This window comes from Callorhinchus milii, unplaced genomic scaffold, assembly GCF_018977255.1.
Source record: "Callorhinchus milii isolate IMCB2004 unplaced genomic scaffold, IMCB_Cmil_1.0 Scaffold994, whole genome shotgun sequence".
Taxonomy (NCBI): Eukaryota; Metazoa; Chordata; class Chondrichthyes; order Chimaeriformes; family Callorhinchidae; genus Callorhinchus; species Callorhinchus milii.
This window is the reverse complement of record NW_024705735.1, coordinates 1-25,611: the sequence shown is the minus strand read 5'-3', so window position 1 is coordinate 25,611 and position 25,611 is coordinate 1. Positions and strand designations below refer to the sequence as shown.

Genomic DNA, 25,611 nt, shown 5'->3' with positions numbered 1-25,611 from the left:
CCCCGTCTCTCTCTCTCCCTGTCACTCTCCCTCTCTCTCTCTCTCCCCGTCTCTCTCTCTCCCCGTCTCTCTCTCTCCCTGTCTCTCTCTCCCTCTCTCTCTCCCCGTCTCTCTCTCTCCCCGTCTCTCTCTCTCCCTGTCCTCTCCCTCTCTCTCTCCCCGTCTCTCTCTCTCCCCGTCTCTCTCTCTCCCTGTCTCTCTCTCCCCGTCTCTCTCTCTCCCCATCTCTCTCTCTCCCCGTCTCTCTCTCTCCCTCTCTCTCTCTCCCTCCTCCCCCTCTCTCTCCCCCCCTCTCTCTCCCCGTCTCTGACTCCCTGTCTCTCTCTCCCTGTTTCTCTCTCCCCGTCTCTCTCTCTCCCTCTCTCTCCCCGTCTCTGACTCCCTGTCTCTCTCTCCTTGTCTCTCTCTCCCTCTCTCTCTCCGTCTCTGACTCCTTGTCTCTCCCTGTCTCTCGCTCCCTGTCTCTGACTTCCTGTCTCTCTCTCCCTCTCTCTCTCCGTCTCTGACTCCCTGTCTCGCTCTCTCCCTGTCTCTGACTCCCTGTCTCTCTCTCCCTGTCTCTCTCCCTGTCTCTGATTGCCTGTCTCTGCTCCAGGCCAGGGGATGGCTGGTGCCTCAGACACCGATGGAGATGCGGATGCCGCTCTGGTCTCCGTGATGGGATTCTCAGGATTCGGTAAGTGGCACAAGATTATAATAATAATATAATAATCCTTGCATTTGATATAGCGCTGTTCACGTCGGGAGGACGTCCCAAAGCGCTTCACAGAACACACTGTAAAGTGAATTGACTGTATATTTGTGGGCGAACGCGGCAGCCAATTGCGCACAGCAATGTCCCACAAACAGTCGTAGATTGAAAATGACCAATTTATTATTGGTTTGGGTTTTTGGAGGGATTATTATTAGGCTCTGTGTGGAGTAAGGAAACTTGCCCAAGGTTTCGCCCTCTGCCTGGAATTGAACTCAGGTCTCTCACTTGCAAAGCGAGTGCTCTAACCACTGAGCTACAGGATTCAACCCCCCCTCCCCTCCTTTCCCTTCTCCCCCCCTCTCCTACTCTCTGGAACGCCATCCCAAAGTCCTTCTGACTCGTTCCCTCCCTCACCGCGTTCAAGGTCTGTTTCAAGTCCTTTCTCTTTGACCGTAATCTTTCCCCTCCTCCCCGGTGCCCAGGCAGAGCTGTGAATGCACTTTCAGACACCGTCCCGACATGAAGGGAGTTCTGTATAAAATGTAACTGTAATTCACACCTGCAGCTCTGTCAGTCTGGTCGCTCTGTGCTGACTCTAACATGGTAATGGGATTCTGCATGTGGCCTGCTCCCCGTGACAAACAACATGTGGAGTCCAGTAGCTTAGTGGTTAGAACGCTTGCCTCGCAAGCGAGAGATTTGATTCCCGGCAGGACAAAACGTTGGGCAAGTTTCTTTACTCCACTCGCCTCTGTTTATCCAGCAGTAAGCAGGAACCCAGTTGTTATCATTTGGAGGATCGCTTTTCCAGGGGTAATAATCCTTCGACACGTCTTAAAGCGCGACATGTGAATTCACTGTATATTTGTGGGCAAATTGTGGCAGCTAACTGCACAGCAGTTCGCCCACAAATATACAGTCAATTCACTTTACAGTGTGTTCTGTGAAGCGCTTTGGGATGTCCTCCTGACATGAAAAGCGCTATATCAAATGCAAGGATTATTATTATTATTATAGCAGTGTCCACGAACAATTGTGGATTGAGTGACTAAGTTATTATTTTGGATGGATTGTTACCCCCAGAAAAGCGATCTGACAATCGACTAAGAACTGGGTTCTTAGATAAGCAGAGGCGCGTGTGGTAAGGAAACTTACCCAAACTTTCACCCTGCCTGGGTATCAAACCCTGGTCGTCTACCTTATGAGTCTAGTGCTCTAACCACTGCACTATAGGATGTGAGACACTGGGGAGGGTGTGTGTGCGAGGCAATGGGGAGGGGGTGTGTGCGAGACACTGGGGAGGGGGTGTGTGCAGACACTGGGGAGGGGGTGTGTGCAAGACACCGGGGAGGGTGTGTGTGTGAGTGCTGGGGAGGGTGTGTGAGACACTGAGGAGGGTGTGTGTGTGAGACCGGGGAAGGTGTGTGTGTGAGACCGGGGAGGGTGTGTGTGTGAGTGCTGGGGAGGGTGTGTGTGTGAGACACTGGGGAGGGTGTGTGTGTGAGACGGGGGAGGGTGTGTGTGTGAGACACTGGGAAGGGTATGTGTGTGAAACCGGGGAGGGTGTGTGTGTGAGCGCTAGGAGACACTGGGGAGGATATGTGTGTGAGGCCGGGGAGAGTGTGTTTGTGAGACCGGGGATGGTGCGTGTGTGAGTGCTGGGGAGGGTGTGTGAGAGACACTGGGGAGGGTATGTGTGAGACACTGGGGAGGGTGTGTGTGTGAGACCGGGGAGAGTGTGTGCGAGCGCTGGGGAGGGTGTGTGTGTGAGACACTGGGGAGGGTGTGTGAGCACTGGGGAGGGTGTGTGTGTGTGAGACACTGGGGAGGGTGTGTGAGCGCTGGGGAGGGTGTGTGTGTGAGACACTGGGGAGGGTGTGTGAGCGCTGGGGAGGGTGTGTGTGAGACACTGGGGAGGGTGTGTGAGCGCTGGGGAGGGTGAAGCATTATCCTTGCTCAGGATACAGTAACAATGCAGATTGCTTAATATTTCCTCAGGAAAGAAAGCTCGGACATTTGACTTTGAAGCAATATTTGAGCAAACGCGTCGTACAGCCATCGAGAGGAGCCGCAGAGTCCGGGGTAACACAGGGGTGGGATTTGGGGAGGGAGTGGGATTGGGGGGAGTGAAATTAGGGAGTGGGTGAGTTTTGGGGGGCGTGGGATTTGAGGAGGGAGTGGCATTGGGCGCAGTGAGATGGGGGAGTGGGATTGGGGGAATTGGGGTTAGGTGAATGGGGCTGGGCAGTGGAACTGGGGGGGATTGGGAGGCAGTGGGATGGGGTGGGGATACGGGGGCAGTGGAGTGGGGTTGGGGGGAGGAGTTGCTGGATTTGGCAGGGGATGGGATTGGGGGGGTGGGATTTGGAGATTGATTGGGATAGGGGGTCAGTGGGATTTGGGATTGGGGGGAGCGGGATAGGGGGTGCGTGGGTTTTTGGGGGTGGGATAGGTGGGTTTCGGTGGGGAGAGCAGTTGGCGGGGGGAGTGGGGTTGGGGGACGGGCGGGGGTGGTGATCAATGTGACTGAGTTTGTCTGATCTCTCAGAGGAAGAGAACAATGCCGGGAACGAGGAGCTGAGACACAGAACCAGGTATAAGCCTCTCCTCACTCTGCCCCCCATTTCCCCCCCCCCACGCGATCTCACACACTTCACACTGAGCTGTGTTGCCCACCAGGAAGCTCACAGCGATGTCAATGACCCAATAATATATAATATTACATCTTCTAGACCTCTCACAGAATAGACTGAAATTGAATTGATTGTATATTTTGTGGGTGAAATGCGGCAGCCAATTGCGCACAACAGTGAGCGTTCCACAAACAGTCGGGATTGAAAATAACCAAATTAATATTATTATTTTATTATTTTGAAGGGATTATTATCCTAGGAAAAGCGATCCACCAATCGACTAACAACTGGGTTCCTACTTACTGTTAGGTAAACAGAGGTGTGTGGAGTAAAGAAACCTGCCCAACGTTTCGCCCTGCCCAGGAATCGAACCCAGATCCTCTCGCTTGCGGTGTGAGTGCTCTAAGCACTAAGTTACAGGATTCCACAGATAAAATTCCTTCTTCATCCAAACCAATCTTGTGATCTCCTGTTTGCATAAGTGGCATATATATGTGTAACTCTCAAGCTGTTTCGAATATTCTTAAATACAGTGATGGGTTTCCGCACGTGTCAAACACCTGGCTGACTCAAACAAAAGTGAGCCTCTTTCAGTCATTGTGAGAATCTACTGTGATTAATGAAACGCTTGTCGTGAGATCAGAATGGAGTCAGACAGTCCATCCCAAGGAATGTTTATCCAGCTCCGATACCAGTTAAATTAGATCATCCCTTCCCTATTGTAATCTGGGACATGTCAAACAATTCCTCAATTTATTGTACTGCTGTTAAGCTCAGCAAAGTTACCCACAAAATGCAAAATACTGCAGTCGCTGGGAACCTGAAACAAAACCAGAAGTTGCTGGGAACCCTCAGTAGGTCAGGCAGCAACTACAGAGAAAGAAAAGTGAGTCAACGTTTTGGGTCCACGACCCTTCGTCAGAACTGGAGCATGTTGGGAGGGAGAGGCTTTTAAGAGCTAACAACAACAACAACAACAAAGGTTTCGACAGGCGAGATAGGGAAAAGCTGTTTCCGTTGGTTGGTGTGTCTGTGACTCGTGGTCACAGTCTTAAGATATCTACCAAAAGAAGCAGAGGGGAGGGTTAGAAGAAATGTTTTCACTCAGAGAGTTGTTGGGATTTGGAATGATCCGCCCGAAAGGGCAGTGAAGTCCGATTCGATAACAGCTTTTAAGAGAGAACTGGATAGGTATCGGGGAAGACGGGTTTGTGGGGTTATGGGGAGAAAGCTGGTGATTGGGGTTAGTGAAAATCGGTTGCTCTGTCAAAGAGCCGCACAGACTCGATGGGCCGAATGGCCTCCTTCTGTGTCGTAACATTCTATGAAAACAACAAGATTGCATTTATAGAGCGCCTTTCACGTCGGGAGGATGTCCCAAAGTGCTGGACAGTTGAGTCGGGACCTGAGCTGTGGGGAAATGGTGAGGGGAGGGAAGGGAGGGAGCGAGGAGGGGGTAGAGAGTCGAGAGGGGAGGTGAAGGCATGGTTGAAGAGAAGAGAGGGGGGAGGCAGGACAAGGAAGATAAAGGAGAAAATGGGGTACAGGACAAGGGATGATGGGTTGAAGAGGTGTTATTGATTTAGAACAAAGCAGGGAATAGAGGTGTTAATACTGCAGAACAAAAGGTGGGGGACGGGGAATTGCAACAAAACAACAACAACAACAAGGTTCCATTTATAGAGCGCCTTTCACGTCGGGAGGACGTCCCAAGGCGCTGCACAGTTGGGTCAGGACCCGAGCATTGGGGGGAAATGGTCAGGGTGAGGGGTGGGAAGGGAGGGAGCGAGGAGGGGGTAGAGAGTCGAGAGGGGAGCTGAAGGCTGAAGGTCAAAGAGAAAGGCCTTGAGACCGGCCTTGAAGGAGGAAAGGGAGAAAGCGGCGAAGGCACTGGGGGATAGAGTTCCAGAGCCTCGGGGCTGAGAGGCTGAAGGCCACCGATGGTCGGGCGGTTGGGGCGGGGGATGTGGAGCAGACCGGAGCCAGAGGAACGGAGAGGGTAGGTAAGGGGATAGTAGGTCGGAGAGGGAGGAGGGAGCGAGGCCGTGAATGGCCTTGGAGGTGAGGATGAGGATCTTGAATTGGATCCTCTGGGGGATGGGGAGCCAGTGGAGGCGAGCCAGGGCGAGGGCGAGGGTGGGAGTGAGGGCGAGGGTGGGAGTGAGGGCGAGGGTGGGAGTGAGGGTGAGGTTGAGGGCGAGGGTGGGATTGATGTTTCGGAGGTGATGGAAGGCGGTGCCAGTTGTGGTGCGGATTTGAGGAAGAAAGGACAGTTCAGGGTCGAACAGAACCCCGAGGTACCTGATGGCTTTGAGAGGTGGAGAGTGCAGCCTTGGATGCTGATGGTGTCAGCGCCTTTATCACCTCAAGGCTGGACTATGGGAACTCTCTCCTCGCCAGGCTTCCCGGCCCTGACCACACTGCAGGTCATTCAGAACTCTGCAGCTCGTGTACTGTCCCCCACCAGGCATCGCGCCCACATCACTCCCACCTTCGCCCTCACTCCCACTCCCACCCTCACTCGCCTCCACTGCTCCCCATCCACCAGAGGATCGAATTCAAGATCTTCATCGTCACCTACAAGGCCATTCATGGCCTCGCTCCCTCCTACCTCTCCGACCTACTATACCCCCACGTACCGCCCCCCCGTACCCTCCGTTCCTCTGGCTCCGGGCTGCTCCACATCCCCCGCCCCAACCGCCCTACCATCGGTGGCCTTCAGCCTCTCAGCCCCGAGGCTCTGGAGCTCTATCCCCCAGTGCCTTCGCCGCTTCCTCCCTTTCCTCCTTCAAGGCCGGTCTCTTTGACCATGCCTTCAGCTCCCCTCTTGACTCTCTACCCCCTCCTCGCCCCCTCCCTTCCCTCCCCTCACCCTGACCATTTCCCCCCTCCTCGCTCCCGCCCTTCCCTCCCCTCACCCTGACCATTTCCCCCCTCCTCGCTCCCTCCCTTCCCTCCCCTCACCCTGACCATTTCCCCCCTCCTCGCTCCCTCCCTTCCCTCCGCTCACCCTGACCATTTCCCCCCCTCCTCGCTCCCTCCCTTCCCTCCGCTCACCCTGACCATTTCCCCCCTCCTCACTCCCTCCCTTCCCTCCGCTCACCCTGACCATTTCCCCCCCTCCTCGCTCCCTCCCTTCCCTCCGCTCACCCTGACCATTTCCCCCCTCCTCGCTCCCTCCTCTCACCCTGACCATTTCCCCCCGCTCGGGTCCTGACCCAACTGTCCAGCGCCTTGCGACGTCCTCCTGACGTGAAAGGTGCTCTATAAATGCAATCTTGTTGTATTATCTAAATGCGAAGTGTTGTTGTGTGCAGGAGGTCTCCTTGTGACACAGACACTGACACAGACACGGGCAGTGACACAGACAGTGACAAATCCCCCCTGGCACAGGAGCAAGAGATCGGCCCTCCACTTCCCCCGGGGTACGGGGAAGCACAGAGCGACGAGGAGGCACAGAGCGACGAAGAGGCACAGAGCGACGAGGAGGAGGAGGTGAGGGATTCATTTTCTCACTAATTAGTGTTACACAGGGGAGGAGGGAGGGGACGGAGAAACAGGAGGAGGCCATTCAGCCCTTCAAGCCTGTACCGCCATTCTATAGGATCATGGCTCACCTGTACCTCAAATCCAGTTACCCGCTCTTATCCTATATCCGTGATACCCTGAACTAACAAACATCTATCCACCTCAATATTAAAAATATGATTGGATCCAGCATCCACAGCCTTTTGGGCCAGAGAGAGAATTCCACATTTCCACTACCCTTGGGGTGAAAAACTATCTCCTGATTTCACTGCTAAATGGCCAAACTCTAAATTTTAAGATGATGCCTTGTTCTGGATTCCCCACCAGAGGAAATAGCTTCTCTGTATGTACCCTATCAAATCCTTTTATTATTTTAAACTCATCAATCAAATCACTCCTCAACCTTCTAAACTCGAGGGAATAGAGACCAAGTTTATGCAACCGGTCCTCATAATTTAACCCTTTAAACCCAGTGTTCTCCGCCACTGTCAAGCGCTCTGGGACTCTAATCTGCATGAGGGGCGTTGTGTAAAAATAAGTTGTTGTTGGTATCAGTGAGGCGCTGATACAGATCAACAACAACAAATTTATACGGCACTTTCACATCGGGAGGACGTCCTAAGGCGCTGGACAGTCAGGGATTTGGACCCGAGCTGGGGATCGGCATCAGCAGGGATGGACGGCAGGGAGGGTGGCTGAAAGCACGAAGAGGAGGGTGTTCAGACGGGTCTTGAAGGAGGCAAGGGAGACGGTGAGGCGAAGGGAACAGGCAGACGAGGGGCTGATAGATCCCTCCCCTGTCTAATCCGTCCCTTTTCTGGATTACTCCTGATTACTAGGTATAGTGTATACTACAGGGAGGTGCTGTGTATAGCCGCAGGGAGGTGCTGTGTATAGCCCCAGGGAGGTGCTGTGTATAGCCCCAGGGAGGTGCTGTGTATAGCCCCAGGGAGGTGCTGTGTATAGCCGCAGGGAGGTGCTGTGTATAGCCGCAGGGAGGTGCTGTGTATAGCCGCAGGGAGGTGCTGTGTATAGCCGCAGGGAGGTGCTGTGTATAGCCGCAGGGAGGTGCTGTGTATAGCCGCAGGGAGGTACTGTGTATAGCCACAGGGAGGTGCTGTGTATAGCCGCAGGGAGGTGCTGTGTATAGCCACAGGGAGGTACTGTGTATAGCCACAGGGAGGTGCTGTGTATAGCCGCAGGGAGGTGCTGTGTATAGCCGCAGGGAGGTACTGTGTATAGCCACAGGGAGGTGCTGTGTATAGCCACAGGGAGGTGCTGTGTATAGCCACAGGGAGGTGCTGTGTATAGCCACAGGGAGGTGCTGTGTATAGTGTACACCACAGGGATGTGCTGCGTATAGCCACAGGGAGGTGCTGTGTATAGTGTATACCACAGGGAGGTGCTGTGTAGTGTATACCACAGGGAGGTGCTGTGTGTAGTGTAAAGCCACAGGGAGGTGCAGTGTATAGTGTATAGCCATAGGGAGGTGCTGCGTATAGCCACAGGGAGGCCCTAACCTACATGTTCATAGAATCATATCAGGCGATGTTCCAGATTCCCACAACGCGCTGCGTGAAGCACTGTCTTCTCCCCTCCCCTCGGCTTCCTTCAGAGACTATTCTCAATCTGTGACCTCGAGTCACCGACACACCCACCAGTGGGAACAGTTTGTCCCTCTCTAACCCATCAAATCCCCTCATGATGTTGAAGACCTCTATTAGGTCCTCGTAACCTTCTCTGCTCCAATGAGAATAATCGCGGCCTCTCCGGCCTTTCCTCATCATCACGGTCCCTCATTCCTGGTCCCATCCTCGTAAATCTCCTCTGTACCCTTTCCAATGCCTTAACGTCCTTCCTATAGTGTGGGGCCCAGAACTGGGGCCGTATTCTAACTGAGGCCTAACCAGTGTTTATATGGGTTAATCATCATCTCCTGACTCTTGTACTCTATGCCCCTATTTATAAAGCCCAGTGTCCCATATGCCCCTTTACAGCCTTATCTCCCTGTCCTGCCACCTTCAAGGATCCAGTTACCTGCCCCCCCAGGTCTCTCTGTTCCTTCACCCCCCCTTAAGATTGTATTACTGCCTATATTGCCCCTCATTCTTTCTACCAAAATGCATTACTTCACATTGAAACTCATCTGCCACGTGTCGCCCATTTTACCATCTGTCTATGTCTTCCTGCAGTCGGCTCCTATCCTTCTCACTGGTTACCCTCTCCCTAACTTTGTGTCGTCCGCAAACTTGGAAATGGTATTTGCTATACCCAAGTCCAGATCATTTATGTATATTAGGAAGAGCAGTGGTCCTAATACCGATCCCTGGGGGACACCTCTGTACACGTCCCTCCAGTCAGAAAAGCAGCCGTTCACCACAACTCTCTGCTCTCTGTCTCCCAGTGAGTTCTGGATCCGCTGCCACTGTCCCTTTTATACCATTGGCTTCTATCTTTCTTACAAGTCTTTCATGTTGACCTTTATTCCCCCAGGACATTGTGAAACGAATTCCAGACTCTCACGAAATCACACTGCAGCATGGCAACAAAAACGTGAGTTCAATCCCTCCCCCCTCAGCTCCGCCCCACTCAGCCCCCTCCCATGTCAGCCCCTCTCCCATCAGCCCCGCTCCCCCCTCAGCCCCTCTTCCCACCCCTCAGCCTCTCTCCCCCCTCAGCCTGTCTCCCCCACCCTCATGTATCTCTCTGAATGTGCTTTCTTGTGTCACTACATAGTTGCAGAATACAATGCATAACTTTCATATGTTGGGGCTTAATTAAAGCATTTTTTAATATAGCTCTTCAACGATTAGGAGATCCCACACAAAAAAATGCCCACGACACTGCCAGAAGCAAGACCTTTCCAATATGGTATAAATCACGTCAATTGGTTATCACGTGATTGTCGGATACACAGACAGACAGACACTTGGTCTTTATTGGTATAGTTTTTTTATTATTTTCCATCACTATATTATATTGTTATATTCCTATGTTCCTAGGTGTCGGCCCTGGCGCTAGACCCCTCTGGGGCACGGCTGGTCAGCGGAGGCTATGACTATGAGGTGAAGCTGTGGGATTTCGCTGGGATGGACTCGTCTGTGCAGGCGTTTCGATGTCTGCAGCCGTGTGAATGGTGAGAGCTACTCCCAACTCCTGTCTGAGCTTCAGCTACAAGGGGCGGGGGGGATGGGGGCGGTGGGGGTGTTTGCTGGGGCTGTGGGGATTGGGGAGAAGTGTGAGGAGGTGGGGTAGCAATGTGAGGGGGAACAATATGGGGGGAGCGGTGTGCGGGGGAGCAGTGTGGGTCGGCAGTTTTGGGGGGCAACAACAACAACAAAATTACATTTGTAAAGTGCCTTTCACGTCAGGAGGACGTCCGCTGGACAATCAGTGTTTTGGACCTGAGCTGGGGCTCGGGATCGGGGAGGATGGAGGGGAAGGGGGGAACAAGGATGTTCGGAGGCACGGTCGAAGAGGAGGGTCTTGAAATGGGTCTTGAAGGTGGCAAGGGAGGGGGTGAGGGAGGGGACGAGGGAGGGGGCGAGACGGAGGGACTGAGGGATGGAGTTGCACAGGGTGGGGGCAGAGTGGCAGGAGGCCCGCCCGCCAATAGTGTGGTGAGCGAGGTGGGGGACGTGAAGCAGGCCAGAGCCCGTTGAGCGGAGGGAGTGAGCAGGTTGGTAGGGGGTTAGGATATGGTAGAGGTCGGGGGGGGAGCGAGGCCATGGAGGGCTTTGAAGGTGAGGATCAGGATCTTCTGTGTGATGGGAAGCCAGTGGGGTTCGGTGAGGATGGGGGTGATGGGGTTGATGGGGTCAGGAGTCTGGTGGGGGTGAGGATGGGGGTGATGGGGTCGGGGAGACTGGTGGGGGTGAGGATGGGGGTGATGGGGTGGGGGAGAGGACATGGGCTGCAGAGTTAGTTCGGGATGATCTGCAGTCTGTGGAGGGAGGAGTTGGAGGCCGACAAACAGGGAGTTTGCATAGGAAACCTTGGGCAAGTTTCCTTACTCCACACAGAGCCTAATAATATTCCCTCCAAAACCAAAAACAATAATAAATTGGTCATTTTCAATCTACGACTGTTTGTGGGACATTGCTGTGCGCAATTGGCTGCCGCGTTCGCCCACAAATATACAGTCAATTCACTTTACAGTGTGTTCTGTGAAGCGCTTTGGGACGTCCTCCCGACGTGAAAAGCGCTATATCAAATGCAAGGATTATTATTATTATTATTATAGTGGAGTCTGGCTGTAATGGAGGGGTGTGTGAGGGTCTCGGGGGCTGCGGTGTGAGACAGCGGGGGAGTCGGGCCATGTTGCGGGGGGTGGGGAAGCGCAGATGCAGATAGAGCAGGAGGGAACACAGGAGCTGCGGGAGGCCATTCAGCCCTTGGAGCCTGTTCCGCCATTTAATTAGATCTTGTCTGATCTGTACTTCAACTAATCCGTTCAATTCCATTTCTCCCCATACGCTTTCTCCCTATATCTCTTAATCCCTGACCTACCAAAAATCTGGGTGAAGTGAAGGTTGAAGTTGCCCAGGTTGAGGAGGTGTTCAGAGCAGAGGGAGAGGGAAGATAGGAGGATGGAGATGTCGGGGAGAAAGGTGGGGCAGGTCTGGGGGGATGATAGATAAGGAGAATTTTGAGGGAAAGGTTGGAGTGCGATAAAGGGTAAAGTGCTCAAAGGAGCGGCAGGTTCCAGAAGTGTAAGGGGATAGGCCGAGTGGGGACCTAGAGATGAGAGCCACACTGCCACCACGGCGGTTAGGTCATGGGGTATGTTGGAAGGTGTAGCCGGGTGGTATGGCCTCTCTCGGGGAAGGTGTCGCCTGGAGTGACCCAGGTTTCAGTGAGGATGAGGATGTCGATGTTTTCCTCGACACTGAGGTCTTGGATGGTCTTTTATTGAAGAGGGAGCGGACATTCTGTCGGCCGATGCGGAGGGGACAGTTGGTTGGTGGCGGAATGTGGGGGAGAGGGGGGGGAGGTCCGACACGGAAGGTGGGGATGTGGATGAGGGAGGAGAGGTTGGCCCCCGGGGTCAGGGACCGATGGGCCTTGCGGTCGGCCTGACGGAGGATTTGCAGGCTGGAGCAGAGGGAGGCTGTGGGTCGGTCGAGCAGGGACAGGAGTCGGGGAGAAGAGGATTAGTGATTAGATCAGGATTAGAGGACGGTGGCAGACAAAGGTGGGAGCATTATGGAGAAACAGCTTGGGTCAGTGGCGGCAGCTAAAATGTGCACACCGAGAGTAAGAGCAAATGGTGCGGTGTGGGGGGGCAGCGAGGCCTGGTTAGCTGCTGGCGTGGGTCATCATGGGGAGTGGGGGGTCAAAGTTATAGTCTCAGTGAGTCCAGGTTTAGAGATTCAAAGGTTTGGGGGGGGAGTGTGGGAGTCAGTGTGTGGGGAGCAGTGTGGGGCGAGCAGTGTGGGGGGGCAGTGGGGCGAGCAGTGTGGGGGGGCAGTGGGGCGAGCAGTGTGGGGGGGCGAGGGGGGCGAGCAGTGTTGGGGGGGCAGTGGGGCGAGCAGTGTGGGGGGACAGTGTAAGGGGAGCAGTATGCGGTCTGTGGGAGGGGGGCTGTGCAGGGCAGGTCTGTGGAGGGCGGGGCTGTGGGAGGGGAGGTCTTTGGGGAGCAGTGGGTGGGCTTTGCGAAAGGGGCGGGGCTGTTGAAGGGGGGCTGTGGGAGGGGGGGGCTATTGTGGGAGAGGTGGCTGTGAGTGGGGGGGGGCTGGTGTGGGAGGGGGGGTGCTGTGCGTGGGGGCAGGTCTGTGGCGGGTGGGGCTGTGGGAATGGGGTGCTGTGGGTGGGGGGTGCTGTGGGTGGGGGGTGCTGTGGGTGAGAGTGGGTAGGAGGGCTGTGGGATGGGGGGGCCTGTGGGTGGGGGGGCTGTGGAGCTGCGGGTGGGGGCTATTGGAGGGGGGCTGTGGGTGGGGGGGCTGTGGGTGGGGGGCGGTGGGTGGGGGAAGGTCTGTGGGGGGGTTCTCACTGATGACTGTCTCTCTCTGCAGTCACCACATTAAGGCCCTACAGTACAGTGTGACGGGGGACGTGATTCTGTGTGTGGCCGGGAACGCTCAGGCCAAGGTGCTCGACCGAGACGGCTTCCAGGTCCTGGAGTGTGTGAAGGGGGATCAGTACATCGTGGACCAGGCCCGCACCAAGGTACCACAGGGCAATGTGGGGGGGTGGTGGTTTGTGTCCGTGCCATGACCCGTTCTGCCTTTCCCCACCTCGGCAACGTCACCCAGCTCTGCTACTGCCTCACCCTTCCGGCATTCATCACATCTAGGCTCAACTACAGCAACCCGCTCCTTATTGTCTTCCCTCCACAGGCGGCTGCAGGTCATCTAGAACTCTGCAGCTCGTGTCCCCTCCTACATCAGGCTCTGTGACTCCATCACCCTCACCCTCATCGGCTCCACTAGATCCCCATTACACAGAGGATACAGTTCCAGATCCTGGCCAGCCCCACCAATGCCCGCCCCCCATTGACGGGCAGGCCTTCAGCATCTCAGCTCCCACTCCATCCCACGGTCTCTCCTCCTCGTGAATCTATGGGAGGGGGGCTGTGTAGGGCAGGTCTGTGGAGGGCGGTGCTGTGGGAGGGGAGGTCTGTGGGGCCACCTTCAAGACCCGTCTCAAGACCCTCCTCTCAACCGCGCCTTTGGTCACCCTCCTATCCCTTCCTTCCCTGCCCTCCATCCCTCCTGATCCCAACTCCCAGCTCGGGTCCAATTCCCTGACTGTCCAGCATCTTGGGACATCGTCCTGACGTGAAAGGTGCTGTGTGAGTGTGTTGTTGTTTGGGGTGGTGCCGGGTGTTGTACTCACTGTCTCTTTCCCTGGCACAGGGCCACACGGCCATGTTGAACAGTGGCTGTTGGCACCCGAAGGTTAAAGAGGAATTCCTAACCTGCTCCAACGACGGGTAAGAGATTCACGACTAATTCTGATGTAGTGACTGTGTGTCTGGTGTAGTTAACTCTGTAGACTGTGGGGCAGAGTGGCATGGTGGGAGCTGTGTGTTGGAGGGGGTCTGTGTGTTGGAGGGGGTCTGTGTGTTGGAGGGGGTCTGTGTGTTGGGGGGATCTGTGTGTTGGGGGGATTGTGTGTTGGGTGTACTGTGTGTTGGGAGGGGGTTGGGGGGGCAGGGCTGTGTGTTGGGCGGCTGTGTGTTGGGGGCCCTTGTGTTGGGGGGCTGTGCATTTGGGGGCTGCAAAGCTGTGTCACGGAGCCTCAGCTCGGAGCTGTGTCATGACAACATAAGAATTAGGAGAAGGAGGAGGCCATTCAGCCCCTCTAGCCTGCCCCGCCATTCAATAAGATCATGGCTGATCTATTCTAACCTCACCTCCCGCCTTATCCCCATATTCCTTAATCCCTTTATCCACAAGAAATCTATCAATCTCAGTCTGGAATATGTTTGAGGACTGAGCGTCTACAGCCCTTTGGGGTAGAGAATTCCATAAATTCACTGCCCTCTGAGTGAAGAAGTTTTTCCTCAACTCAGTAGGAAAGGACTTACCCCTAATTTTAAGACTGTGACCCCCGTTTATAGTTTCTCCAACCAGGGAAAAAAGTCTCCCACTGTCTATTCTGTCGTGCCCCTTAATAATCTTATAGGTTTCTATAAGATCACCTCTCATTCTTCTATATTCTAGAGAATATAGGCCTAAATTGCTCAAACTATCCTCATAACTCATCCCTCTCATCCCTGGTACCAACCTAGTGAATCTACGTTGTACCGCCTCCAAGGCGAGTACATCCTTAAATAAGGAGACCAAAACTGCACACAATACTCCAGGCGTGGTCTCATCAGGGCCCTGTGCAGTTGCAGCAAGACTTCTCTACTCTTATATTCTAACCCTTTTGTAACAAATGCCAACACACCATTAGCTTCCTAACTGCTTGCTGTACCTGCAAACTAACTTTTTGTGACTGGTGTACAAGGACACCCAAGTCCCTCTGAACGCTAACACTATCTAGTGTCTCCCCTTCTAAAAAATAATCTGCCCTACTGTTTTTGCCACCTGGGTGGATGACCTCACACTTCCCTACATTATACTTCATCTGCCACCTATTTGCCCACTCATCTAGCCTATCTATATCTCGTTGTATTTTTTTAATGTCATCGTCGGTGTTTGCTCTCCCTCCTAGTTTAGTGTCATCCGCGAATTTGGATATATTAAGTTCTATTTCCTCATCTAGATCGTTGATGTAGATTGTAAATAGTTTAGGCCCAAGCACTGATCATTGTGGCACTCCACTGGTCACATCCCGCCAATCTGAGAAGGACCCGTTTATCCCTACTCCTTGTTTTCTCCCTTGGTCTCACCCCCTACTCCTCTGCCTGTTTCCCCTCCTTCGAGCACCTCACCTTTTTCTTCCCCTCTCTCCCTATGATCTGGACTTGGGTATAGCAAGTACCATTTCCAAGTTTGCAGATGACATCGCAGAAAGGGTGGATAAAATTCTTCAGGGGGAAGGAGAACCTCCAGAAGTGGTAGTCCAGGTGGGGATCCATGATATTGGTTACAAAAAAGGGCTGAGACTCTACAGGGTCAATATCAAAAGCTGGGGAACATATAAAGAATCGAACATCCAAGGTGGTGATCTCTGGATTACTCCCTATGCCTCGGGCAAATAAGTTCCAGAATGGCAGGATCAGGCATATGAATGCTTAGCTGGAGAAATGGTCCAAAAAAGAGGGCTTCAGGTTTCTGGATCATTGGGACCAGTTCTGGGGCAGGTGGGACCCGTATCATATGGATGGGTTGCACCTAAACAGGGCTGGGGCGAATGTCCTTACACACAGGCTATCTAATGCTGTTGGGGAGAGTTTAAACTAGTTTTGAGGGGGGAAGGGAATGCAAAAAACGGTGAGCTGGAAAATGGAGAAAAAAAACGGGGGAAGTGCAGAACAGGTCAAGTCGGTCTTGTAGTGCATGTACCTAAATGCACAGAGTTTAGAAAACAAGATTGGTGAGCTGCAGCTCAAGTGGTCATAGGGGGAATACGATGTAGTAGCAGTAACAGAGACTTGGCTCAAGCAAGGACAGGAATGGGAGCTGAATATTCCTGGCTATAATGTATTCAGGAGGGATAAGGAAGGAAAAAAGGAGGGTGTGTGGCAATGTTAATCAAGGATACGGTTATAGCCGTGGAAAGGGTCGAGGTGCTGGAGGGCCCCCAAACGGAATCTATCTGGTTAAAGTTAAGGAACAAAAAAGGAGCTGTTACCCTGGTAGGGGTATACTACAGACCACCAAATAGTGGGAAGGAAATAGATGAGCAGATCTGCAAACAGATCTCAGACAGATGCAAGGCCAATAGAGTCGTGATAATGGGGGACTTTAATTATCCCAACATAGACTGGCAAAACAACAGCGCAAAGGGCAAGGAGGGGGAAAGATTCCTAAAATTCATACAGGACAACTTTCTTGATCAGTACATTTCCAGCCCAACAAGGAAGGAAGCAGTGCTGTATCTAGTTCTGGGGAATGAAATAGGGCAAGTGGAGCAGGTTTCAGTGGGAGGGCATCTGGGCAATAGTGATCATAACATTATTAGATTCAAAGTGCATACGGAAAGAGACAAGGAACCATCTAAGGTGAAGATATTCAACTGGAAGAGGGCAAATTTCAGTGAGTTAAAAAGGGACCTAGCCAAGGTGGACTGGAAAGAAAGATTGGCAGATAAAACAACTAAAGAGCAGTGGGAAGTCTTCAAGGATGAGATAGCTCGGGGACAGAATAAATACATTCCCACAAAAGGGAAAAGTAGGGCTTCCAAACCTCCATGGATGACGAAGGTAATTGTATCTAGAATGAAGCAGAAAAAGGAGGCGTATGACAAATGTCAAACCCACGATACAGAAGACAACCAAATAGAATATAGGAAGTGCAGAAGAGGTCTGAAAAAGGAAATAAGAGGGGCAAAAAGATCATACAAAAAAGGTTAGCGGATAACATTGAAGGGAATTCTAAAATATTTTACGAACATATCAAGAAAAATAGATTAGTCAAAGGTAGGGTGGGACCAATTAAGGACCAAGGGGGAAATCTTATTGTGGAGGCAGAGGGCACGGCTGATGTGCTGAATGAGTACTTTGCATCTGTCTTCACAAAAGAAGTGGATGCACCAAATGCCGCAGTATCGGAGGAGAGGGGAGAGAAAATGGATAGGATATGTATAAACAGAGAGGAAGTACTGAAAAGGTTGACTGGGCTAAAGGTAGATAAGTGGCCCGGTCCGGACGGGATGCAGCCAAGGTTACTATAGGAGACACGGGTACAAATAGCGGAGGCTTTGGCCACAATTTCTCAATCTTAGTTGGACACAGGAGTGGTGCTGGAGGACTGGAGAGTGGCCAATGTGACTCTCCTGTACAAAAAGGGACAGAAGGACAAACCTGGGAACTCCAGGCCAGTCAGCCTGACATCAGTAGTGGGGAAACTCCTGGAGACTATAATCCGGGACAGAATAAATCTTCACTTACAACAACAACAAGATTCCATTTATAAAGCGCCTTTCACGTCAGGAGGACGTCCCAAGGCGCTGCACAGTTGGGTCATGACCCGAGCAGGGGGGAAATGGTCAGGGTGAGGGGAGGGAGGGAAGGGAGGGAGCGAGGAGGGGGGAGATGGTCAGGGTGAGGGGAGGGAAGGGAGGGAGCGAGGAGGGGGAAGAGAGTCGAGAGGGGAGCTGAAGGCTCGGTCACTTAGAAGAATATGGGTTAATTAGGGACAGACAACACGGATTTGTTAAAGGCGAATCTTGTCTAACAAATCTAATAGAATTTTTCGATGAGGTAACGGAGAGGGGATAAAGGTAGTGCAGTTGATGTAGTTTATATGGACTTTCAAAAGGCATTTGACAAAGTGCCACATGAAAGACTTGTAAGAAAGATAGAAGCCCATGTGAGGACAGGACTGTGGATGGAGAGGATTGTTTGAGGATATGACAGTGTGAGGATGAGTGAGTGTGAGGACAGGACATTGTGATGACAGTGTGAGGACAGGAGAGTGTGTGGTCAAGACTGTGAGTAAAGATCAGCTCAGTGTGAGTACAGGAGAGTGTTAGAACAGGACAGTGTGAGGAGAGGGAAATTTGAGGACAGGAGAGTTTGAGGACATGGCAGTGTGAGGACAGGACATTGTGAGGACAACACAGTGTGAGGACGAGAGTGTGAGGACAGGAGAGTGTGATGAGTGGACAGTGTGAAGACAGTACTTCTGAGGACAGGACATCAACAACAACAACTTAGATTTATATAGCGCCCTCCACGTCAGATGGCATCTCAGAGCGCTTCACAGTAACGGATCCCGGGGACCGAGCCGGGGGGGGGTAGATGACCAAAGGCGTGGTGGAAAAGAAAGGTCTTCAGCAGAGACCTGAAAATAGGAAGAGAGAGGGCGAGACGAAGGGAGTGAGGAAGGCGGTTCTAGAGCCTCGAAGCATAGTGGCTGAAGGCACGGCTGCTGATGTTGGAGCGGAGGGGACAAGGAGGAGGCCAGAACAGTTTGAGAACAAAACAGTGTAGTGACAGAAAAGTATTACGGCATGACAGTGTGGGGACAGGACAATGTGAGGACTGGACAGTTTGAAGAACGGACAGGATCAGGACAGGTCAGTGTGAGGAGAGGACAGTGTCAGGACTGGACAGTGTGAGGACAGGTTGAGAACAGGGCAGTTTGAGGACAAAACATTGTGGTGACCGGAAGGTATGACGACACGACAGTATGAGGACTGGACAGTGTGAGGACAAGATTGTGTGAGGAAAAGTCATTGTAATGACAGTACAGTGTGAAGTCAAGATAATGTGAGGACAGGTCAGTGTGAGGACAGGACTGTGTAAGGACAGGACTGTGTGAGGACAGGACTGTGTGAGGACAGTGAGAGGACAGGACTGTGTGAGGACTGGACATTAATGGCTGCGTGTTCAAGGATTATTATTATAACATTTATTACAACATTATAACATGTTATAACAGTCTAACAAATCTAATAGAATTTTTCGATGAGGTAACGGAGAAGGGATAAAGGTAGTGAAGTTGATGTCGTTTATATGGACTTTCAAAAGGCATTTGACAAAGTGCCACATGAAAGACTTGTAAGAAAGATAGAAGCCCACGGTATAAAAGGGACAGTGGCAGCGGATCCAGAACTCACTGGGAGACAGAAAGCAGAGAGTTGTGGTGAACGGCTGCTTTTCTGACTGGAGGGACGTGTACAGTGGTGTCCCCCAGGGATCGGTATTAGGACCACTGCTCTTCCTAATATACATAAATGACCTGGACTTGGGTATAGCAAATACCATTTCCAAGTTTGCGGACGACACAAAGTTAGGAAGGGGGTAAACAGTGAGAAGGATAGGAGCCGAAAGGATAGGAGACGACTGCAGGAAGACATAGACAGATGGTAAAATGGGCGACACGTGGCAGATGAGTTTCAATGTGAGGCAATGCATTTTGGTAGAAAGAATGAGGGGCAATATAGGCAGTAATACAATCTTAAGGGGGGGTGAAGGAACAGAGAGACCTGGGGGGGCAGGTAACTGGATCCTTGAAGGTGGCAGGACAGGGAGATAAGGCTGTAAAGGGGCATATGGGATACTGGGCTTTATAAATAGGGGCATAGAGTACAAGAGTCAGGAGGTGATGATTAACCCATATAAACACTGGTTAGGCCTCAGTTAGAATACGGCCCCAGTTCTGGGCCCCACACTATAGGAAGGACGTTAAGGCATTGGAAAGGGTACAGAGGAGATTTACGAGGATGGGACCAGGAATGAGGGACCGTGATGATGAGGAAAGGCCGGAGAGGCCGCGATTATTCTCATTGGAGCAGAGAAGGTTACGAGGACCTAATAGAGGTCTTCAACATCATGAGGGGATTTTATGGGTTAGAAAGGGACAAACTGTTCCCACTGGGGAGTGTCGGTGACTCGAGGTCACAGATTCAAAATAGTCTCTAAAGGAAGTCGAGGGGAGGGGAGAAGAATTATTTTTCACGCAGCGCGTTGTTTGAATCTGCAACATTGCCTGAAAGGTCGGTGGAGGCCGATTCCATAACTACTTTTAAAAACGCGGTGGACGGGTATTTGAGGAGGACGGGTTTGCGGGTTATGGGGAAAGGGCCGGGGAGTGGGACTGACATCACATTGCTCTATTGTAAGAGCCGCACAGACTCGATGGGCTGAATGGCCTCTTTTTGTGCTGTATGATTCTATGATTCTGTGATTCTTTGAAAATCCACCTTGTTTACCGCCCCCCTAAGGCCCCCGGCTGCTTCCACACAGACATCTCTACTCTCCTCTCTTCCCTGTCCCTCTGCTCCGAGCACCTACTCATAACGAGCGATTTCAACCTCCACCTAAACTCCCCTTGCACCACTTCTGCTGATTTCACTGCCCTCTTCTCCTCCCTAAAACTCACCCTCCATATAAACTCACCCACCCACCCACAACCGTGGTCATGCACTTGACCTCATCATCACCCATGGCCTTGACATTTCCAACCTCAGCATAGTGGACAAGGCCATCTCGGACCACTTTTTCATCTCCTTCTCCTCTCACATCCCTCTCTCCTCCACCAAGCCCTCAACCGTCCTCTACTGCCCTTGGAAAAGGCTACCCCCTGAGACCCTCACAAAGGCCCTCTCATTTTCAAACATCCTATCCCTCTGGCCTTCCACCCACAGAGATCCTGAAGGAGCCGTCCAGCTGCTCCATGATCGCCTCTCCTCCACCTTCAACTCCTTCGTCCCCCTAAAATCCAGGACCATCTCCAAACTCACCCGATCCCCCGGTACAACAACCATCTCCGCTGCCAAAAAACCCAAACTCGTCTCCTCGAGCGCAGATGGTGGAAAACTGGCCTGACAGTCCACCACCAACTGTGGCTCGAGCATCTCCACAGCTATTACCGTTCTTTGACACGCGCAAAAACGGCTTCTACTCCAACATCATCTTGGAGGCTAAACACAACCACAAAATCGTTTTTTCCACCACCCACTACCTCTTCCGTGCCCCCCCTCAGGCCTCCTCAATCTTCATATCAAATGCCAAGTGCGAGGAGGTCATGGACTTCTTTTTCAATTAAAATACTGAACATCCACCAGGCAGCCTAACCACCTGCCCCTTGTCACCCACCGCAATGCCCTCTCTGTCCCCCTCACCCTCCTCATCATCTGCTCCTACCACCGCCCCCTTTCCACACTCTTTTCCCCCCCATCTCTCCCTCCTCCCTCTCACCCACCATCACCACCATGAAACCCACCACCTGTTGCCTCGACCCGCTCCCCACCAACTTGCTGGTCACACAGCTCCCCTTCCTCTGCCCACTACTGGCTGATGTCATCAACCAGACTCTCTCCTCCGCATCAGTCCCTGCCCCCCTCAAAACTGCTGTCATCACCCCACTCCTGAAAAATCCTCCCGAGATCCCTCAAACCCCAGCCACTGCCGCCCTATCTCTAACCTGCCCTTCCTCTCAAAAGTTCTACAACGCGTTGTGGCCAACCAACTCCGCGCACACCTCCTCCCACTCCCTCTTCGAACCCCTCCAGTCCGGTTTCCGCCCACAGTACTTGTGAAAGTCACAAACTCCATCCTCTCTATCTGTGACCAGGGCTCCCTCTGCCTCCTTGTCCTCCTGGACCTCTCCGCCGCGTTCGACAGTCGATCACGCCATCCTCCTCCCCCGCCTTTCCTCTGCCATCCACCTCAGTGGGACCGCACTCGCCCGGTTCGAGTCCTACCTCACAAACCACCAGCAGTACATCTGCACCAACGGCTTCTCCTCCCGCTCTCACCTGGTTACCTGCAGGTACCCCAAGGATCCACCCTTGGCCCCCTCCTCTTTCTGATCTGATGCTCCCTCTTGGGGATGTCATCCGCAGATATGGGGTACATTTCCACATATACGCGGACGACACCCAACTCTATTTGTCCACCTCTCTTTGCGCCCCCCCAGTCCCCTGATGTTCTGCCTGTCAGATCTCAGGGGTTGGATGAACACAAACTTCCTTCAGCTGAACGTTGACAAGACAGAAGCCATACTCTTCGGCTCTCATTAACATCTAAAATCTCACGGTTCTCACCTCCTCCACCTTCCCGACCTCCCCCCAAAACTCTCCGAACCCGACACAACCCAGGCGTCAGGTTCGACCCCCAATTATCCTTCCTCCGCCACATCCGGTCCCTCACCAGCACCACTTTCTTCCACCTCTGACGCATCGCCCGTCTCCGCCAATACCTCTCCCCAAAAGCCGCTGAAGTCCTGGTCCAGGCCTTTGTCACCTCTCGGGTGAACTACTCTAACGCCCTCCTCACCGGTCTCCCGTCCACTGCCATCCATACAGCCCACATCACCCAGAACTCTGCCGCCCGCATTCTCACCCGCCCCAAACCCCACTCCCCGATCCCCCCAGTCCTGGCCCTCCCCCCCACCCCCAAACCCCACTCCCCGATCCCCCCAGTCCTGGCCCTCCCCCCACCCCCAAACCCCACTCCCCGATCACCCCAGTCCTGGCCCCACCCATCCTCCACCACCCCAAACCCCGCTCCCCACTCCCCGATCCCCCAAGTCCTGGCCCTCCCCCCCACCCCCAAACTTCACTCCCCGATCCCCCCAGTCCTGGCCAGACTGCACTCGCTGCCTATCCCAGAGAGGATCCACTTGAAGATCCTCACCTCGTATTCAAGTCCCTGCGCTCCTCTGCACCCCCCGACCTCTCTGACCTCTCTCCTCAGCACAGCACCCGTTGCCTTCGTTTACCCGGTTCTGGCCTCCTCCTCGTCCCCCGAGTCCTCCGCTCCCCACTCGGCGGCCGTGCCTTCAGCCCCTGTGCCCCGAGGCTCTGGAACCGCCTTCCTCACTCCCTTCGTCTCGCTCCCTCCCTTCCCATTTTCAGGTCTCTGCTGAAGACCTTTCTTTTCGACCGCACCTTTGGTCACCTTCGTCCCTCTCCCGGGCTCCTCCCCCTCCCCTGGCTCCTCCCCCTCCCCTGGCTCCTCCCCCCCCCTGGCTCCTCCCCCTCCCCTGGCTCCTCCCCTTCCCCTGGCTCCTCCCCCTCTGCCTGATTCGGTCCCGGGATCCGTTATTGTAAAGCGCTCTGAGACGTCGTCCGGGCGCTATATAAATCCAAGTTGTTGTTGTTGTTTTCTTCCCATTAGCCATTCTTGAATCTATATTAATATATTCCCCTTAATTCCTTATCTTGTGGATTAACCTTTTATGCGGCACCTTATCGAATGGCTTTTGGAAATCTAAATACACTACATTCACGAGAATGATACCAGGAATGGGGAACCTTAGCTATGAGGCCAGTGGAGAAGTTAGGACTTTTCCCATTAGAGCAGAGAAGGTTACGTGGGGACCTGATAGAGGTCTTCAAGATCATGAAAGGTTTCGACAGGCGCGATAGGGAAAGCTGTTTCCGCTGGTAGGTGTGTCTGTGACTCGTGGTCACAGTCTTAAGATATCTACCAAAAGAAGCAGAGGGGAGGTTAGAAGAACTTTTTTTCACTCAGCGAGTAGTTGGGATTTGGAATGATCCGCCCGAAAGGGCAGTGAAGTCCGATTCGATAACAGCTTTTAAGAGAGAACTGGACAGGTATCGGGGGAGGACGGGTTTGCAGGTTATGGGGAGAAAGCTGGTGAGTAGGGTTAGTGAAAGTGACTTGCTTTGTCAAAGAGCCGCACAGACTCGATGGGCCGAATGGCCTCCTTCTGTGCCGTAACATTCTATGAATCTATGAAAAATCCACTGATACCCCCTATCTAATCTACTTGATATGTCCTCAAAAAAATCTAAAAGATTTGTTAAGCATGACTTCCCTTTTGTAAAGCCATGTTGGCTCTGTCTAATTATATTGTGATCCTCTAAGTATCCCACTGCGACATCCTTAATTAAGGCTTCTAGAATTTTCCCTACCACCGATGTCAGACTAACTGGTCCATAATTCCCCGTCTTTTCTTCTTAAATAGTGGAGTGACGTTTGTGATCTTCCAATCCATGGCAACTGTTCCAGAATCCAAAAAATTTGGGAAGATCAGACACAAGGCCTCCACTATCTCATGAGCTCCTTTTAAAACCCTGGGATTCAAACCATCAGGTCCAGGGGACTTGTTACTTTTTAATGCCAACAATTTTCCTAACACCAATTCTTTGCTAATGTGTCACTGAGCCTCAGCAACAAATAATAATAATAATCCTTTAATCCGTCTCAAAAGCGCTTCACAGAATACACTGTAAAGTGAATTGACTGTATATTTGTGGGTGAACGCGGCAGCCAATTGCGCACAGCAATGTCTCACAAACAGCCGTGGATTGAAAATGACCAATTTATTATTGTTTTGTTTTGGAGGGATTATTATTAGGCTCTGTGTGGAGTAAGGAAACTTGCCCAAGGTTTCGCCCGGCCGGGAATCGAACCCAAGTGTCTCGCTCGGGAGGCGAGCGATCTAACCACTGAGCTACAGCACTTAACTACTAAATCTTGAAAAAGAGAGAAAATGGTCTGGTGGACAAACTTAAAATTATCAATGCGAATGGAGGCGATATATGTTAAAAACATAATCACTATTGTATTTTGAAAAGAAGTTTAATTCTGCTGCACACGTGGTAGATTCTAGCTTTAGAAAAAANTCTGCATGTTTCATATGACATTTAAATGACATTTACACAGGAGGTTGACCAAAGGCTTGGTCAAAGAGGAGGGACTTGAAGGAGGCGAGGGAGGGGCAAGGCTGGTGTATACAATGGGACAGGGTTGACTTTCCTGTGTTCCTACAGCACCCTCAGGACCTGGGACATGAACAATGAGAAGAGCCAGAAGAATGTGTTTAAGCCGCGTTCCTGTCAGGGGAAGCGAGTGATCCCCACGGCCTGCACATACAGCAGGGACGGACGGCTGATCGCAGCAGCATGTCAGGATGGCTCCATCCAGATCTGGGACAGGAACATGAGTGTGAGTCAGCAACACAGTACAACACAACATAATACATTACAATACAGTACAATACATTACAATACAGTACAATAATTTATAGTACAATACAGTACAATACAATAAATACAGTACAATACATTACAATACAGTACAAAACATTACAATACAGTACAATAAATACATCACAATAAATGTATTACAATACAGTCCAATGCATTACAATACAGTGCAGTCCAACACAATATAGTACAATACAGTGCAGTCCAGTACAATACATTACAATAAATACAGTTAATTACAGTACAATACATTTACAATACAATACACATAATACAGTACATCACAGTACATTACAATACAGAACTGTACAGTATAATATAGTACAAAACAGTACAGTTCAACGCAATACAGTACAATACAACAACAACAAGATTCCATTTAAAGACGTCCCAAGGCGCTGGACAGTTGGGTCAGGACCCGAGCAGGGGGGAAATGGTCAGGGTGAGGGGAGGGAAGGGAGGGAGCGAGGAGGGGGTAGAGAGTCGAGAGCGGAGCTGAAGGCTCGGTCAAAGAGAAAGGTCTTGAGACCGGCCTTGAAGGAGGAAAGGGAGGAAGCGGTGAAGGCACTGGGGATAGAGTTCCAGAGCCTCGGGGCTGAGAGGCTGAAGGCCACCGATGGTAGGGCGGTTGGGGCGGGGGATGTGGAGCAGACCGGAGCCAGAGGAACGGAGGGTACGGGCAGGTAAGTAGGGGGAAAGTAGGTCGGAGAGGTAGGAGGGAGCGAGGCCGTGAAT

At 52.3% G+C, this 25,611-nt stretch overlaps 1 protein-coding gene across 1 annotated transcript; it reads left to right on the top strand.

Annotated features, from left to right (window-relative positions):
* Window positions 1-595: 595 nt before the first annotated feature.
* On the top strand, window positions 596-24,835 carry LOC103172242 (WD repeat-containing protein 70; the record flags this gene model as incomplete). The annotated part of the gene is given in 9 exon segments (XM_042346555.1): window positions 596-676; window positions 2,693-2,776; window positions 3,243-3,288; window positions 6,645-6,822; window positions 9,349-9,408; window positions 9,858-9,991; window positions 12,870-13,023; window positions 13,713-13,789; window positions 24,661-24,835. Coding segments are annotated over 9 exon segments (981 nt in total), but the record flags the coding sequence as incomplete, so codon positions are not given.
* Window positions 24,836-25,611: the final 776 nt, after the last annotated feature.